The following is a 17,702-nucleotide window of genomic DNA, read 5'->3' on the forward strand; positions in this document are numbered from 1 at the left end:
TCCCTTCCAGAAATGAGTGATTCCGGTTGTTTCAGGGCTTGCCAGTGGTAGGGGCTGCATGCATCACAGGATGTGCGGATCCAGCCACCTGTATAAGGGCACCATTGGATCCTGCTCCAAGAGTGGAAACAAGTACCCTAGAAAAATCTAAGAGTAAAGCCTGACTGTGCGTTCCAAATCTTGTATATTATTATTATGCTACTATGTTTAAACCAACTGCTTACTGGATGAACAAAGAGAAAAGTAGTCCATAATGTTAGATGATGTTGTTGATGTTAGAACAAGAATCCACTGGAACTCCTATTAAAAATCTGCTTTTTATATTAAAAACCCCCCACCTAGATAAATGGAACTGTGGTCATTAAAAGATTAAACTTGCTTATAGAAGCAGTCATAACAGTTTGGAATACATGGGGTGGGGGAAAGAAATACTCAGCCTAGGTATATTATTGTTCTCCCTTAGTTACAGCAAATCCTTTAGCTAGAAGGCATTGGTAAAAAAGTGATTGATAACAAGCTGTTGTTTATTCGTTCAGTCGCTTCCGACTCTTCGTGACTTCATGGACCAGCCCATGCCAGAGCTTCCTGTCGGCTGTCGCCACCCCCAGCTCCCCCAAGGTCGAGTCCGTTACCTCCAGAATATCATCCATCCATCTTGCCCTTAGTCGGCCCCTCTTCCTTTGGCCTTCCACTTTCCCTAGTATCAGCATCTTCTCCAGGGTGTCCTGTCTTCTCATTATGTGGCCAAAGTACTTCAGTTTTGCCTGTAATACCATTCCTTCAAGTGAGCAGTCTGGCTTTATTTCCTGGAGTATGGACTGGTTTGATCTTCTTGCAGTCCAAGGCACTCTCAGAATTTTCCTCCAACACCACAGTTCAAAAGCATCTATCTTCCTTCGCTCAGCCTTCCTTATGGTCCAGCTCTCGCAGCCTTAGGTTACTACGGGGAATACCATTGCTTTAACTATGTGGACCTTTGTTGTCAGTGTGATGTCTCTGCTCTTCACTATTTTATCAAGATTTGTCATTGCTCTCCTCCCAAGAAGTAAACGTCTTCTGATTTCCTGGCTGCAGTCAGCATCTGCAGTAATCTTTGCGTAGGGATGTATGAAAGTGACTTACCTTTCGCAGATTATGTTGATGGCGGGGAGGCGTTCCGTCCCTCTCCCCGGAATCCTGGACGGGGGGGAGGCGCTCCGTTCCTCCCCCCCCCCCGGAATCCTCCACGGCTGGCTGTGCTCTGCAGCAGCTCGGCGGAGCAGTCGGCCAGGCCCAGCCAAGCCAGAGCCATCCGCAGCCGGATTTCCGGCCGCGGAGGGCTCTGGGAAAAAAAACACAAAAAACAGCGTATGCAAATGGTGGCGGCTACAGCCGCCGCCATTTGCGTTCCTTATTTTTGGCCGTCTTAATCTACATAAATATTTACGTAGACTATGACGGCGAAAATAAAGGGGAACGCAAATAGCGTAGCGGGCGCTATTTGCGTCCCTTTTTGATTCATATTTACGTAGGCTAAAATGGTGAATCAAAAAGGGACGCAAATAGCGCCCGCTACGCTATTTGCGTTCCCCTTTATTTTCGTCGTCATAGTCTACGTAAATATTTACGTAGATTCAGAGGGCCAAAAATAAGGAACACAAATGGCGGCAGCCGTAGCTGCCGCCATTTGCGTACGCGGGTTGTTGTTTTTTTTAAATCCACCCAGCCATGATAGGCTACGTAAAGATTTACATAGCATATCACGTTGTGTGTTTGTTTTTTTTTAACCCAGCCATGACAGGCTACGTAAATCTTTACATAGCCTATCAAGTCTTTTTTTTTTTTTTTTTTAACAAGACTGGAAATGGCGGCGGCCGGTCAGAAGACCAGCCGCCGCAGCTGTCTCCGCCGAAGCTGCCGCCGGAGCTGCCACTGCCCGGAAGATCCGCCCCAGGTAAGTCTCGTCCCGGGGGGGATCCGCGGGGGGGCAGAGGGGCGGCAGGCCGTTCCGCCACGGAGTTAGGGGGGCCGAATGCACTGGCATTCGGCCTCACCGAGATCCGTGGCGGAATTCTCTGACATCCCTATCTTTGCACCTAGAAAGACAAAGTCTGTCACTGCCTCCACGTTTTCTCCCTCTATTTGCCAGTTATCAATCAAGCTGGTTGCCATACTCTTGGGTTTTTTGAGGTTTAACTGCAACCCAGCTTTTGCACTTTCTTCTTTCACCTTCGTCATAAGGTTCCTCAGCTCCTCCTTGCTTTCAGCCATCAAAGTGGTATCATCTGCATATCTGAGATTGTTAATGTTTGTTCCAGCGGTTTTAACTCCAGCCTTGGATTCATCAAGCCCAGCACGTCGCATGATGTGTTCTGCGTACAGGTTGAATAGGTAGGGTGAGAGTATACAACCCTGCCGTACTCCTTTCCCAATCTTAAACCAGTCTGTTGTTCCGTGGTCTGTTCTTACCATTGTTACTTGGTTGTTATAAGATTCCTCAGGAGGCAGACAAGATGACTTGGTATCCCCATACCACCAAGAACTTGCCACGATTTGTGATGATCCACACAGTCAAAGGCTTTAGAATAGTCCATAAAACAGAAATAGATGTTTTTCTGAAACTCCCTGGCTTTCTCCATTACCCAGTGGATATTGGCAATTTGGTCTCTAGTTCCTCTGCCTTTTCTAAACCCAGCTTGTACATCTGGCAATTCTCGTTCCATAAATTGCTGGAGTCTACTTTGCAAGATCTTGAGCATTACCTTACTGGCATGTGAAATAACTGCCACTGTTCGATATTTGAACATTCTTTAATGTTTCCCTTTTTTGGTATGGGGATATAAGTTGATTTTTTTCCAATCTGGTGGCCATTCTTGTGTTTTCTAAATTTGCTGGCATATGGCGTGCATCACCTTGACAGCATCATCTTGCAAGACTTTAAACAGTTCAGCTGGGATACCGTCATCTCCTGCTGCCTTGTTATTAGCAATGCTTCTTAAGGCCCATTCAACCTCACTCTTCAGGATGTCCGGCTCTAGCTCACTGACCACACCATCAAATCCATCCCCGATATTATTATCCTTCCTATACAGATCTTCCGTATATTCTTGCCACCTTTTCTTTCTCTCTTCTGCTTCTGTTAGGTCCTTGCCATCTTTGTTTTTGATCATACCCATTTTTGCCTGGAATTGACCTCCGATGGTTCTAATTTTCTGGAAGAGGTCTCTTGTCCTTCCTATTCTATTATCTTCTTCCACTTCCGCGCATTGCTTGTGTAAAAATAATTCCTTATCTCTTCTGGCTAACCTCTGGAATTTTGCATTTAATTGGGCATATCTCCCCCTTTCACAGTTGCCTTTTGCTTTCCTTCTTTCTTGGGCTGCTTCCAGTGTCTCAGCAGACAGCCATCTTGCCTTCTTGGTTTTCTTTTTCTTTGGGATGTTTTTTGTTGCTGCCTCCTGAACAATGTTACGAACTTCTGTCCATAGTTCTTCCGGGACCCTATCTACTAAATCTAGTCCCTTAAATCTATTCTTCACTTCCACTGCATATTCATTAGGAATATTAGTGGGCTCATATCTAACTGATCTGTGGGTCTTCCCTATTCTCTTTATTCTGATTCTAAATTGTGCAATAAGAAGTTCGTGATCTGAACTACAGTCAGCTCCAGGTCTTGTGTTTACCGACTGTATAGATGTCCGCCACCTTTGGCTACAAAGGATGTAGTCAATCTGATTCCAGTGTTGACCATCTGGTGAAGTTCATGTATAAAGTTGTCTTTTAGGTTGTTAGATAAAAAGGTAATCACCTTTATAAAAGTAATAAGAGAAGGAAGCTGTTTGTCATTACCGGAAACCTTCTTGGTTTCAGTTCTTTCAATTAAGCAATTTTATTAATCAGAAGCTGGGAGAATTATCCTCAGAATAATGTCAGTGTGAAATATTAGTATATAATAAGCAAATAAAAAGATTGCTGTCACAAACTGATTTAATTTTAGTATCAAATAATGATTCAAAGGGTAACAATTTCAAAAAGACTGGAAAGGTGTTTTGAGTATCTCAATTTCTACAGAAACATAATTAACTCTCTCCACTCAAGGTCTTGCATGGTTACCATGTGTTAATAAAGATAAAACTTTTATAATTTCATATCAATGGTATTTGACACCTTACTGATAAAGTAAGATTTATAGTAGCACCCAGGATAGATGTTAGAGATGTAACCAATCAAGGGCAGATGTTACACAGAGATAGAGAAATTTTGGAGGAAGATTATATACATCATTCCTCTTGATCCCTTAGTTGTTTTATTGGGTGATATAGATCGATAAGTTAATTAAAAGTACAAGGAAGTAGTACAAAGAGCGAAGATGGTGATAGCAAGAAAATGGAGAGAATCTGGACTGTGTTCATTATGGGAGTGGCTGGCTAAAATATGGAAAGTGCAGGTGGCAAGAATGGCCGAGTTCGAATTCATCTGATTGAGAGGGGATAGGCAAAAGACAGTACTCTTTGATTCACGATGGGAACATTTTGTTACACTTACAAAAGAGAGGTATAATTTCGAGATGGATAGGTACAGAGTATTTCAAAGGAATTGAATATGTTTAAAGGTTCAGTAATGTAAAGGATGAATGTTAGTTATAGAATGTTTATATGTGACAGGCCTAGCCCCAGAGCCACTAGCCCCAGAGCCACCCATGGAGCCTATGGATTCAGAACCAGCCTCTGATTCAGGATTAGAACAGAATATTTGGGGACTCAGTCCAACTGTGGGAAACTCAAGGCCCAGGAGCTTGGCTCTACTTGGTCTCCCATCTGATTACAGGCTGAAGGACAGCAAGGCTGCCTTTCAGCCACAGCTGCAAGATAAGGCTGTGAGTCAAACCTCTGATTTACAGCCTGAAAAATCTTCTGTGGGAGCCGAGCAGGGGGAGGACTCTGCAGGGGGAGGGAGCTTCGAGGGGTGTCACCCAGGTTGAGGTGCCCTCTCTGATGTAGTGCCTACTGACGGGCTAGATTCTCTTGCAGGATAGATCATCAGAAGGAGGGCTTTAATAGCCCTTTCCCTGTATTTAAGCCAGGCTAGAAACCTTTGCTGGGAATGTGGTTTATGCCCAAAACACTTTCCTGCCTGGAAAGTGGACTTTACTTGAATTCTTGTCTGCGATGAATTGTATACTTTCATCTTGGATTACCCAGAATGCTTTCTTGCCTGGACTTATCCTGACTGTTGGACCCATGTCTTCCTTGAAACATGTAAAGTCGAAATCCCAACATAGAATCTGTTGTTGGAGCTGATCTGATAGTGTGTGAATTCTAGCTTTGAAACATCCATGATCTGTACTGTCTTGCTGGACTATGGCTGAGAACTTTGGACTCTTGTCTGTTTTGAATCTCATACTGGGAGCCGGTCCGAAGGCTAACGAGCTTTAATGGGGAACATCGTCTTGGTTTGCCAGGAATGCTTCCTTGTTTGGAATTATCATGAACCACAAACCCCTGCTGGCCAGAATTCTATATTGTGAAATCTATGTTTTGAACTATCGTGTTGGACTTTAGCTTCTAACTTGATACTGCATGGATATGCCTTTGAACTGTTTCTTAAACTAAGCAATGAGCCAATAGTAAATACCTTTGCTATCTGATTTAGGGAGGGTTGTAACCAACTAGTTTTTACTTCTGTATAATCTGATCTATTACGTTAAAAGATCGCACTGATATTTGTGTTGCTATGCTAGCTTGCCCATGCAAAGCAAAAAGATGGGTCATGACAATATGTAACTTATATAGTATTTTCTGTTTTAAATTTTTTTTCGATAAAACTGTAAATTTAAAAAGCGGAATTTGCAGATGAATGGATACAAATAACACAAAAAGTTTTTTTAATCTATTGTAATTGTTAAGATAGAAGTCTTTGTGCAGTACCCAACGGAGCCATTCTGCCTCTGCTGATTCTGTTGCACTTGCAGGAGTGACCACTCGCATAAGGGAGCACTTGAGCTTCTAAAAATCATCCTGGAAATGAGGTAAAATGCTAGTTTTCCGAACAGGACAGGTCAGCGAAGCTCCCTTCTATGAGCTCTGCTGAACTGCCCCATTCTGGAAACTCATTTTGGATTATTTTTAGAGGTGCGAAACCTTTGCTGCATGAGCAGTCACTCCCGTGAGCGGAAGGACACAATAGGATACCACCCTTTATAAGCAGTTTGGGGGCACTATGCACTTTATCAATTGATATGTGTGTGTACTTGATATACGATATCTTTCTCTTGTCTTTTTGGTGTTTCATCAGTGAAATTATAATAATTTTTTTTTAAGAAACAGTATTTCTTTATTTGATTTATATCCTGCCTTTCCACCAAAAATGGCACTCAAGGCAGCTTAGATATGATATAACATATCTACTTATTTGATCTGAAAAATCCCCAACCTCATATTTTGTACATACTCACTTTCTCCAAAGTATATTAACAAGAAACAAGTTAATGTTGTACGTTGTGGTTTTAATTTTTGTGAACTGCCCAGAGAGCGTCAGCTATTGGGTGGTATTGAAATGAAATAATTAACTAACTAACCAAATAAATAAAGTAGTTCTCAAAGATGAATAGGACAAAGCATCCTATGTTGACAAATATCCCAGAGCTCAGTACATCTCTGTCTCACAGCATATGTATCTCTACAAGCATGCATGCATGAAAGTAGGCATAAGGATATGAAGTACTGGCAGAAGAGTTGGCCTCTTAATACCAGCCTAGGCCCTCATAGGTATTCCCCATTGCAAAGGTCATAGCCATTATGTACTTCATATGTAGCATTCTATTATAATTGTAAATTTCAACACTTCTGAAAACATCTCCACTGCTCCCCTATTCCATGATGAGCAATTTGCTTCCCATATTAGGAACAGGATACGAATTCTGTATAGTCATGAGAGATTCTAGGTTACTAACCAGAGAGCCAGCGTGGTGTAGCGGCTAGAGTGTTGGACTGAGAGTCGGGAGGTCTGGGTTCTAGTCCTCACTTGGCCATGAAGCACACTGGGTGATTTTGGGTCAGTCACAGACTGGCAGCCCAACCTACCTCACAGGGTTGTTGTTGTGAGGATAAAATGGAGAGGAGGAGGATTATGTACGCCGCCTTAGGTTCCTTAAGGAGGAAAATAGGCGGGATATAAATGAAATAAATAAATAACTCAAATTGGATCCCATATTAGCTGCAATTCTCTGCTCTAAGCAACTTAGCATAGTAATTAATCCAGCCCTAGTCTGCCTAAACTTATATTTGGTAACCATTAAAAGGCTTCTTTATAGTACTACTGTATTGCGATAGTTTTAACAGTTCATCTGAAATACAATTTCAAAACAGTTTTTACTAGTTTAGAAGGCAAGCTACACTGGCTGCCAACTCTTAGTATGTATTTGTCCATGGTTATGGTACTTGCAAAAGTCACTGATAGCCGTACCTTAAAATCCAAGGATGAGAGTTTTTCAAGCTTTTTATTTACATCAGGAGAATTTTCCTTCTTTGTGAACTGAATGAAACAGAGTTTGCTTTGCTCCCAAAATGACAAGATCATGAAACTATCTGTGAGAACAGCTGAAAAACAAAGAAAAAGTGTCAACATTGTAACATTGTTGCCCGTCACCAGCAACAAAACAAATTACCAAACCCTCCACTGAGACACTGGGTGGGAAAACAAATTTTGAAGGCTATGATTCAGCCTTCTCTGATCTCCTAAAGGACATCATCTTGTCAGGATCTTGTTGGAAATGGGAAAGAAAGCTTGGGGAGTATTCAGACAAAATAAAGCTGAATAAAATATATATTAAATTCCTGTTGTAATGTGATACTGGTTTCTCTTCCTATATGCATTCCCTTTTCAGTTATTTTAGACTTTGGAGTGACACCCACTTCTATGATTGCTTTCATTGGTTGAGTGAAAATATTGCTTTCAGCTGCAGTCAAGCATAAATGTAGAAAACAAAACAAAAAACCAAACAGTACTAATGAGATGGCAGATGCTACTATAGCAGTCAAGTTTCTTGAAGCTGTGAGCCACAGAGGAGACAAATCTGGAGATTTTTGCATATGACATTTCTTCCTTTTGAATAAAGTGAATTATACCAATGAACAGTGGACAGACTTGTAAAGTCTAGAAAGCTGTCAATGCCACAGGTAAACATAAATGCTTTAAAAATATTGATAAAGTTGGAACCTCTAAGAAATCGGTTCCTGATTGACCATGTATTCATCGGAGCTACTCTATTCATTTTAGCTTCTCCACAAATATTACACTGATGTTAGAATACCTCCAATAATAATTAGAATTATCCATTTAAATATACACTGTTAGTGTAAAAACATGTGAGGGAGATTGCATTTAAGAACTATATGCAAAAGTGCACATTGTAGAGGAAACTAATAGCCAATTAAAAGCTGCTACTTTAGATGTACTTTACTTCTGTGAATCCCATTCAAACCTATTAAAACTGCTACATTAGCTATTAAAAACTACTACCTCTGTGAATCCCACTCAAAGCTATTAAATTGCTATGTATTATCTTCAACTTCTTGCTCTTTTCCATTTCAGTTCTGAATGAAAATACTACTATGGCATTCTGACCCAGCGTTTACAGACTGCATTCACTATACAAAGGGAGTTTGAGATGTCTTCATTTCAACGCCTATTACTTATAAATACAGTCAGGGCCAGTAATACTGGAACAAGGATAACTGTTTTGGCAGTTGGCCTCTGCACACCACCACTTTGAAGTTGAAAGGAAACACACCCAGATGGGAGTGAAGTCAAGACTTTGAGCTGTAATTCAAGGGGTGTGACAAAAGTGGGGCACTAACCATTCAGGAAGTACAACCAGTGGCATACGCACACTCCCAGCATTGGTGGCTCATAAGTAATGACACAAACCAACAGCATTTCAAACTTAAGGATCGCCTTTAGTACCTGGATGAAAATCCTTTGCAGTCAGTGACTGTAATGCCTGAAGTCTGGAGCCCATGGACATGACCCAATGCTGAGTTTCCCCCCTTGAGATGCTTTGCCAGGCCTTTACTGCAGCTGCCTTCAGCTGCTGCTTGTTTGGGGGTCTTTCTGCCTTCAGTCTTGTCTTCAGTAAGTGAAAAGCATGTTCTATTGGGTTGAGATCAGGTGACTGACTTGGCCATTGAAGAACATCCCACCTCTTTGCCTTCAGAAACTCTTGGGTAGCGTTTGCTGTATGTTTTGGGTCATTATCCATCTGCAGTATGAAGCAGCGTCCTATCAGTTTGGCAGCATTCAGCTGAATCTGAGCAGAAAGTACAGCCCTATACATTTCAGCATTCATCCTGCTGCTTTTATCAGCAGTCAGGTCATCAATAAACACCAGTGACCCATTTCCATTGGCAGCCATACGTGCCCATGCCATAACACTGCCTCCACCATGTTTGACAGATGAGGTGGTATGCTTTGGATCATGAGCTGTTCCTTTCCTTCTCCATCCTTTTCTCTTCCCATCATTCTGGTACAAGTTAATCTCGGTTTCATCAGTCCAAAGAATCTTATTCCAGAACTGGGCAGGCTTTTTTAGGTGTTTGCTGGCAAAGGCTAATCTGGTCTTTTGGTTCTTGAGCATTACCATTGGTTTGCACCTTGTTGTGAAGCTTCTGTATTTACCTTCATAAAGCCGTCTCTTGACTGTAGATGTTGACAATGACATGCCTACCTCCTCAAGAGCATTCTTGACCTGGCTATATGTTGTGAAGGGGTTCCTCTTCACCATGAGCAGAATTCTGCGGTCATCCACTTTAGTTGTCTTCCATGGTCTTCCAAGCCTTTTGCTGTTGCTGAACTTGCCAGTTAATTCCTTCTTTTTCAGGATGTTCCAAACTGTTGTACTAGCCACTCCCACTGTTTTTGCTATCTCTCTGATGGGTTTATGTTGTTTCCTCAGCCTAATGATGGCCTTCTTCACTCGCATGGACACTTCTTTGGACCTCATGTTGGGAGTTCCAGTGAACAGCTACCAAATGCAAATGTAACACTCAGAACCACCTCCAGGCCTTTTATCTGCTTGATTGGTCATGGAACACCCAGGAAACAGGCCACACCTGGCCATGCAGCTGCTTGTCAGCCATTCATTCCATTACTTATGAGCCACCAATGCTGGGAGTGTGCGTATGCCACTGGTTGTACTTCCTGAATGGTTAGTGCCCCACTTTTGTCAAACCCCTTGAATTACAGCTGGAAGTCCTGACTTCGCTCCCATCTGGGTGTGTTTCGTTTCAACTTCAGTGTGGTGGTGTACAGAGGCCAATTGCCAAAACAGTTATCCTTGTTCCAATATTTCTGGCCCTATTGGATCCCTTTAATTTATGAGGAACTAATAGTTTTTTCTAACTTAGCTATGTATAAAGCTGTCCTTCCTAACACTAAGAGCAGAACACATTGTACTCTGTGATCCTTCCCCCTCCCTCTCTTTCTGTGATCACGTAAAGCTGCCACAGGTGGCTTAAGGTTGAATGGAAGACAGAGATGGGAATTCTCATGTGAATGAAGAATCTCTGAGGCTGAGAGCTAATGGCATTTTAAAGGCTGATTTAGTGTACTGAACTCTTGCCCTTCCTGACTTATAAAAGCAGATAGGGGAGGCCTGGTCAAGTGGGTAAGGCTAGGGGTGAAACCCCTTTATGGCAAGATAAAGGTTTATCATAACCCTTTATGGTTCCGTCTTGCCTAAAAGACGGTCGTAAGGCCTCTGTTAAAAAAACAAAACAAAAAAAACCTTTCCTGAATCCCACTGTATTGGATCATTTCTGGCCAGTCTCCAATATTCAGTTCCTGGGCAAGTTGCTGGACAGTGTTGTGGCTTCTCAATTCCAGGGGTTCCTGGACAAGGCAGATTATGTACATTCATTTCAATCTGGGTTCTGACCTAGTTATGGGACAGAGACTGCTTTGGTAACCTTGGTGGTGATCTATACAGGGAACTGGACAGGGGGAATGTGTTGCTGTTTGGTTCTGATGGACCTCTTGGGTGCTTTTGATACCATCAACCATGGTAACCTTCTGAGGTGTCTGAGATGGGACGGGGAGGCACTGTTATATGGTGGCTCTGGTCCTTCTTGGAGAGGCAATTTCAGAAGGTGGTGCTGGGGGATTCCTGTATAACACTGTGGCCACTGGACTGTGGTATCCTCAGGTTTCCATCATGTCCCCCATGCTATTTAACATCTACATGAAACTGTTGGGAGAGGTTGTCCAGAATTTAAGGATTTGATGCCACTACTATGCTGATGACACCCAACTCTATCTCTTTCTATCTAAATGAGGGAGCCAGTATAGTGCAGTGGCTAGAGTGCTGGACTGGGAGTCAGGAGATCTGGGTTCTAGTCCCCACTCAGCCATGGAAGCTCACTGGGTGACTTTGGACCAGTCACAGGCTCTCAGTCCAATCTACCTCACAGGGTTGTCGTTGTGAGGATAAAATAGAGAGGAGGATTATGTATGCTGCCTTGGGTTCCTTAAGGAGGAAAAAAGGCAGGATATAAATGTAATAAATAAAAACAAAAATAAATCCAAAGAAGTTGTTCTGGTTCTAAATCAGTGCCTTATGTTTGAATGGACTGGGTGTGGGCAAACAAATTAAAGCTTAATCCAGACAAGACAGAGGTGCTCCTCATTAGTTGAAAGATTGTTCAGGGAATAGGGATTCAACCTGTGTTGGATGGGGTTACACTCCCCCTGAAGACTCAAGCTTACACATTGGGTGTACTCCTGGATTCATTCCTGAACCTGGATGCCCAGGTTTCAGCGGTGGCCAGGAGTGTGTTTTGTACAGCTGAGGCTACTGTACAGTTGCACCAACTGTACCTGTTCCTAGAGATGTCTGATCTGGCCATGGTCACGTATGCTTTAGTTACATCCCATTTTGAATATTGTATTGTGTTGTTCAGAAACTTCAGCTGGTCCAGAATGCTGTGGCCAGACTGTTGACTGGTGTTGTTTCAGGAAGCACGTGATTCCCTTGCTACAACAGCTTCACTGGCTACTGGTCAGTTTCCAGGCACAATTCAAAGAGCTGGTTATGACCTATAAAGCCCTATATGGCTTGGGACCAGACTACCTGAAAAACTGTCTTCTCTGATATGAGCCTACCCAGGTTTTTTAAGTTCTTCAGGGCTGTCATGCCTTCCGGAGGAATCCCCTTCAGATGACAATCTGGAGCCTCCTGAGCCAGATGTCCCTGACAAACAAGACATTTCAGGGGATTCTGAGGCTCACCAAGAGGTCCTGGTCCCTCAGGAGAGAGCTTCAGATCTCCCCCCCTGAAAAGTAGAAAGCTCTGCTTCCAAGTCAGAAGGGGATGCTAAGCCCTTCTAACCCAGCCCCCAAGAACACCAGTGCCTGATGGTCCAGGCTCAGACCAGGGGAGGCAAAGGGGTGCCTGCTTGAAGAAAAGGCCTCCTCAGGAGCAAAGTTATCCTCAAGACTAGGACTTTTGCCAGACGACCTGTAACAAACTACAGCTGAGCCTTGGGTAAGGCTCAGGAAGCTCTGGCAATATAAGCCTTCAGTATCAGTCTAGCCACTGCTGGAAACAATGTCTTCTACCAGCTCCAGTCCTGTGTATCCTTGTTCCTCTGACCTTGCTCTGTGACTGAACCTTTGTGCTACTGACCTTGGACTCCTGCTTGACTCTGCTTCTTGGACTGCATATAGTATCTGATTGCTTATCTGTGCTTGGGCCTTGGCTGTTCTTTAGATCTCTCTTTTGGAACTCTCCCTCTTGCCAGATAAAACTGTGCCTTTGACCAGTGCTTGTTTCTTGACTTGCTTTTGGATTGCCCCTTAGTTTGACCTAATGCTGAGCTTGATCCAGCCACAGCAGGACAGATGCCCAGAGGTGCACTTGGTGGAGAGAGGACCTTCTCGGTGGCTACTCCCAGCACGTGGAACGCCCTGCTGAGGAGTTGGCTTCCTCTGTGCTATCCTTCCACCAGCAGGCAAGGATGTTTTTATTAAGGCAGTATTTTGGCATATAACTGGTCTGTTGCTTAAGGAGGTTTTAAGTGGTTGGTGCTGTTTGTCAGAATCTGACTTCCTGGAGCCGAAGTACATGTCACAGTAAAACCTTTTATTGCAGTAATTCCAGTAATTAGCTATAAGCCTTTACAGTCCTGATAAAGATCCACAGTTAACAGATTACAATGTAGTTCCCTGACAAGAACCAATTCATGAGCATCAGAATGAAAGACCCAATCAGCCCTGGGTTCAGCACACAGAAGAAATAAAGAATAAGTTCACAGTTCCAGTGAAACCAGGAAGCTTTCTGGGTTACCTATGCATTGCTTCCAGCAAAGTCTCTGCCGGTTGCACTGGTTCACTATTGGACATTTGATCCTGGCTGGGAAACCTGGCTCTCAGGCTGTTGCTGCGCCTCACTGGATGCCTCTGCACCACCCTCTTTAGTTGACAATGCACCAAAGGAGACACCCCTGAATAGACGACCTCCCTGGTGAAGAGGCCGGGGCCTCCGTCAAGGTCAGGTCTCCCAGCTGTGGAAGATAGGCAATTTCAGCATCCCGCATCTCACCCCCTCCTGGCTTGCAAGTCTGTGGGAGGCCTGGTTGAACTGAATTCTCAGATTCTGGCTTCCCATGGCTGGGCCTGAACCTACAACTTCCCTGTCTGATTCAGAATTGGTATCACAGGCTATAGTTCCCCCCAGACTGGGGCAAGGTCTCACACTGTTGACTTCTTTTATTGTTGTGTTTTTACTTTTGATTTTCATTTATTTGTTTTTATGCTATGTTTTAATTAAGATTTTGTTAATCTGGATTTCATTTTAGCTGCCTTAAGTTCCTTTTTTGGTGGAAAGGTGGGATAGAATCAAATGAAATAAATAAATATCTGAAATGTCTTTTCTCTTTATTTAAATCAATAAAGCTTAAATGAAATCCCCAGATGTCTGTATTTATTTATTAGATTTATTAGCCGCCCATCTGGCCAGCTATCTGACGACTCCAGGCGGCGTACAATACAAATAACAACATGAAGTACAACAAATTTATATAATCAATTGAACAAAGCAACACTGCTCTAAAAAACCCTAACCCACTACAAATGCCCACCTGAACAGCCAAGTTTTCAAAGCTCATCAAAGCTGTGGTGGAAGCTCATCAAATAGGGGGCATGGCAGAAGTCACTAGGGAAGGAATTCCACAGAGTGAGGGCCACCACAGAAAAGGCCCTCTCCCTAGTCCTCACCAGCCTAGCTGTCCTGGCTGATGGGACAGAGAGAAGGCCTTCCGAGGCCCATCTCATTGAGCAGTGTCCCTGGTGTTGTTGGAGGCACTCCTTAAGACAGATTGGGCCTGAACCATACAGGGTTTAAAAGGTCAATGCCAACACCTTGAATTGGGCCTGGAAAATCACTGGTAACCCGTGCAACTCCTTCAGCACTGGAGTGATGTGGTCTTACCTACGGCTGGCTTTAATCAGGCAGGCTACGGTGTTCTGCACCAGCTGCAACTTCCAAACCATCTTCAAGGGTAACCCCACATACAGTGCATTACAATAGTCTAGGTGAGAGGAGACCAGGGCAGGAACTAATGATGGGAGCAGATGGTTAGGAAAGTACAGATGCAGCCGCTGTATCAGATGGAGTTGGTACAGCGCCGTCCAGCTCACAGCTGACGCCTGAGCCTCCATGGACAGCTGGGAGTCTAAAATGACCCCCAGGCTGCGGACCTGGTCCTTCAGGGGCAGCTGCACCCCAGGTCAACCTCCCCTTGTCTCCCACCAAAAGTACTTCGGTTTTGTCGGGGTTCAGTTTCAGCTTAGTCCTTTCCATTTAGCCACTCACCGACTCCAGACACTTGGACAGAGTTTCTACAGCCAACCTTGGTGAGGATTGAAATGAGAGGTAGAGTTGCATGTCATCCGCATATTGGTGACACTGCACCCCAAACCTCCTGATGATAGCTCCCAACAGCTTTACATAGATGCTAAATAACATCAGGGAGAGAACAGAACCCTGTGACACCCCGCAAGTGAGCAGCCGAGGGTCTGAAGTCTCCTCCCCCAGAGCTACCCTGTGGTACCTGCCACAGAGGAAGGAACAGAACCACTGTAATATGGTGTCCCCTATGCCCAACCCCTCCAGGCGGTCCAGGAGGATACCGTAGTCGACAGTATCAAAAGCCACTGAGAGATCTGTAGAAGCAGACAATGATACTATGTGTAGGAGTAACAAGTATAACTTCGGGTACAGAATCTTTCTGTTATATATTTGAGTCAGCAAATTTGGCTCGTAACACATAAATTAGTTCTATAATCTTAAATTTCAAGATTCTATAATTTAATGAAACAAATGGTTCCTCACAGGTCCTAAGAGTAGTTCTGCAGGAGCAAACCAAGGGTTCATCTAGTCCAGAAACTCTCTTCCAACCAAATTAGCCAGATGCTTTCAGGAAGCCCACAAGAAGGGAATGTATCGAGTAGCCCTGCCATTTGTTGTCCCAGCAACTGGTATTCAGAGGTGCACTGCCTTTGAGCATGGAAGCTCCATTAGCTCTCCTAGCTAAGAGCCATTGATAAACACCCTCCAGGAATTTGTGTAATCCCCTGTTAAAAACTACATGCTTTGGGAATCATTCTCTCAATGGGTGGTAAACAAAAAAGACCATTGCGTTTTACTAGAGCACATGCTTTGCCTGTAGAAAGCCTTAAGTTCAAACTTGACATCTTTTAGGGCCAGGGAAAGCCCCCTTCCTCAGATCTTGGAGTGCTGCTTCTGGTCACAGCTGACAGTACTGGGCAGAACATATTTTAAGTGACCAAACCTAACTGTACTATAATCAAATATACTAGCATTATTAGTGAACTCTTGGAAACAAGCAGCGCAACAGATCTTATGTTCTGTATGGATACATTATTGTTCATTTCTAGTAAGTTACTAGTACAGAACAAAGCACTCAAATGGGCGGCAGCGGCGGGAATTACATGCGCTGAACTTCAATACCTCTGGGGAAAATTACACAAGGAAGTAAGATTCAGAAAATAAATGTAATAGTTGATAAGAACAGAAACGTTGATATTAAATTTTTTTTTCTAAAGTGGTTTTGGTCCTGAGGGTAGTAACTGCAGCATTACATGCAATTACTTGTTGTGTTTTCAAGTCCCCAGTGGTAATAATTGGTCTACCTGTTGACATACTATTCTTCCTGTTCCACTCTAAATGAAGGCAACTGAATTGCACATGGGTATAATTACCATCGCTGATAGTGTTAGAGATGAGCTTCCCCATCAGGGTTCTGTCAATCACCACTCGCTCCAGCTGTGGCCCAGAAAGGCTTAGGGATACCAGTACACCTGAATGAAAGAGGAGCTGAATCCAAATAGCCAAGAAAAAAAAGATAATCAATAGCGAATGGTGTGTTCTATAATACATTTATCACCTGATATTTTCATAGATTTCATATACTAAAGCTCAGCTGACAAAACATATTAGATGCAGCATGAGACTTTTATTATTATAAAAAGAAAACTAGAGAGAAGGGGGAAAGCAAAACCATACTGAGAGTTTTGAATACATCTGCTATAACTATGTATAAAATGCTTGACTATAGGATATAATCCCCCATAATTTGCTTGGAATATAGTTACTTCAGATGTTGCCATTCATGGCAACATTCTTCACCATGCTGCTGCCCTGTGAAATGTAGATAAGCAAAAGAGACACCAAAGACTCAAGCGTGTGTGGTGGAGCTACTAATAACATATGTTTATGTGCTCTACAGCATCAGTTAAAACGCTCAGTTGCTCATGGGGCTGACCATGATGCTAACAAAAACATACTCCATAGGTAAAGATAGGTAAAAAAAATCCAGAAAATAGGAATGGGGAGGGGAGAGTGAGAGATTAAATTCACAAAAGAGGGGACACATATTTAACTTAGATACTTGCTATGCAACACAATACATATTTGCATACTTGTTAATATTGCAACAGTGCTATCGGGTAGTATTTTAAATGCAATTACCTTGTTCTGCTGTGTGTGTAGCTCTGCTGCGCATAAGCAGGATTTTTAAAAGGATGGTGTACAACAAAGTGCAAATGTTTTGTGTGTGTTCTACTATATAAGCAGTTGTGCAAGGACTGCCACCTTGTCCCACAATACTGAACTACCAAAGCCACTATGAAACTTTTTATCATTTAATGGATAAAGGCTCCCAACTAGGCCATAAAAGGGTTATTTTTAGTACTTTATACAGAGAATACCTTATGTAAATCAGCCCTGCCCAGACTTGGCTGAGGGGAGATATCTACAGGTACTGAATCGGTCTTTAGTTATGTTAAAATATAATATAAAGTTATTAGGTTGTGTGTGTTCAAAGTCTAAGCAAATAGGCTGTTGGTATTATTGTATTTATCTTCCTGTGTTTCAAGAGCCTGGGCTATTGATGTCACAGATTTTAGGCTTTTACAGTGATACCCTGACAGTGAACTTCTATTTGAGGGACTGAAGGGTAGCAAATGCCAAATGGTAGAATGCTGAGGTACTGAAAAGCTTATTGTAGGTGATTGTTAGCATGCACTATAGTTAATATTGCATCAAGCATTCCTATTAAATCAGGGACCAAAATCTTTACATGAGGAATTACAACTTCCAGAAAAAGAAAAGGCGGGGGGGGGGGCGGTGCTTACCAGAAAAATGGAAA

At 43.0% G+C, this 17,702-nt stretch overlaps 1 protein-coding gene across 12 annotated transcripts in view; it reads right to left on the minus strand.

Annotated features, from left to right (window-relative positions):
- WDPCP (WD repeat containing planar cell polarity effector) overlaps window positions 1–17,702 on the minus strand; it is a 303,153-nt gene that overhangs the window by 149,135 nt on the left and 136,316 nt on the right. For all 12 annotated transcript variants that reach the window (XM_084823159.1, XM_084823110.1, XM_084823149.1 and 9 more), the window contains 2 exons: window positions 16,255–16,369; window positions 7,444–7,577 (listed from right to left, as the gene is read on the minus strand). In XM_084823159.1, coding sequence (XP_084679285.1) covers window positions 7,444–7,577; window positions 16,255–16,369 — 249 coding nt within the window. The remainder of the gene's footprint in view (window positions 1–7,443; window positions 7,578–16,254; window positions 16,370–17,702) is intronic.

This window comes from Heloderma suspectum, chromosome 1 (assembly GCF_057233095.1).
Source record: "Heloderma suspectum isolate Gila_16-S chromosome 1, 16-S_ref, whole genome shotgun sequence".
Classification (NCBI taxonomy): Eukaryota; Metazoa; Chordata; class Lepidosauria; order Squamata; family Helodermatidae; genus Heloderma; species Heloderma suspectum.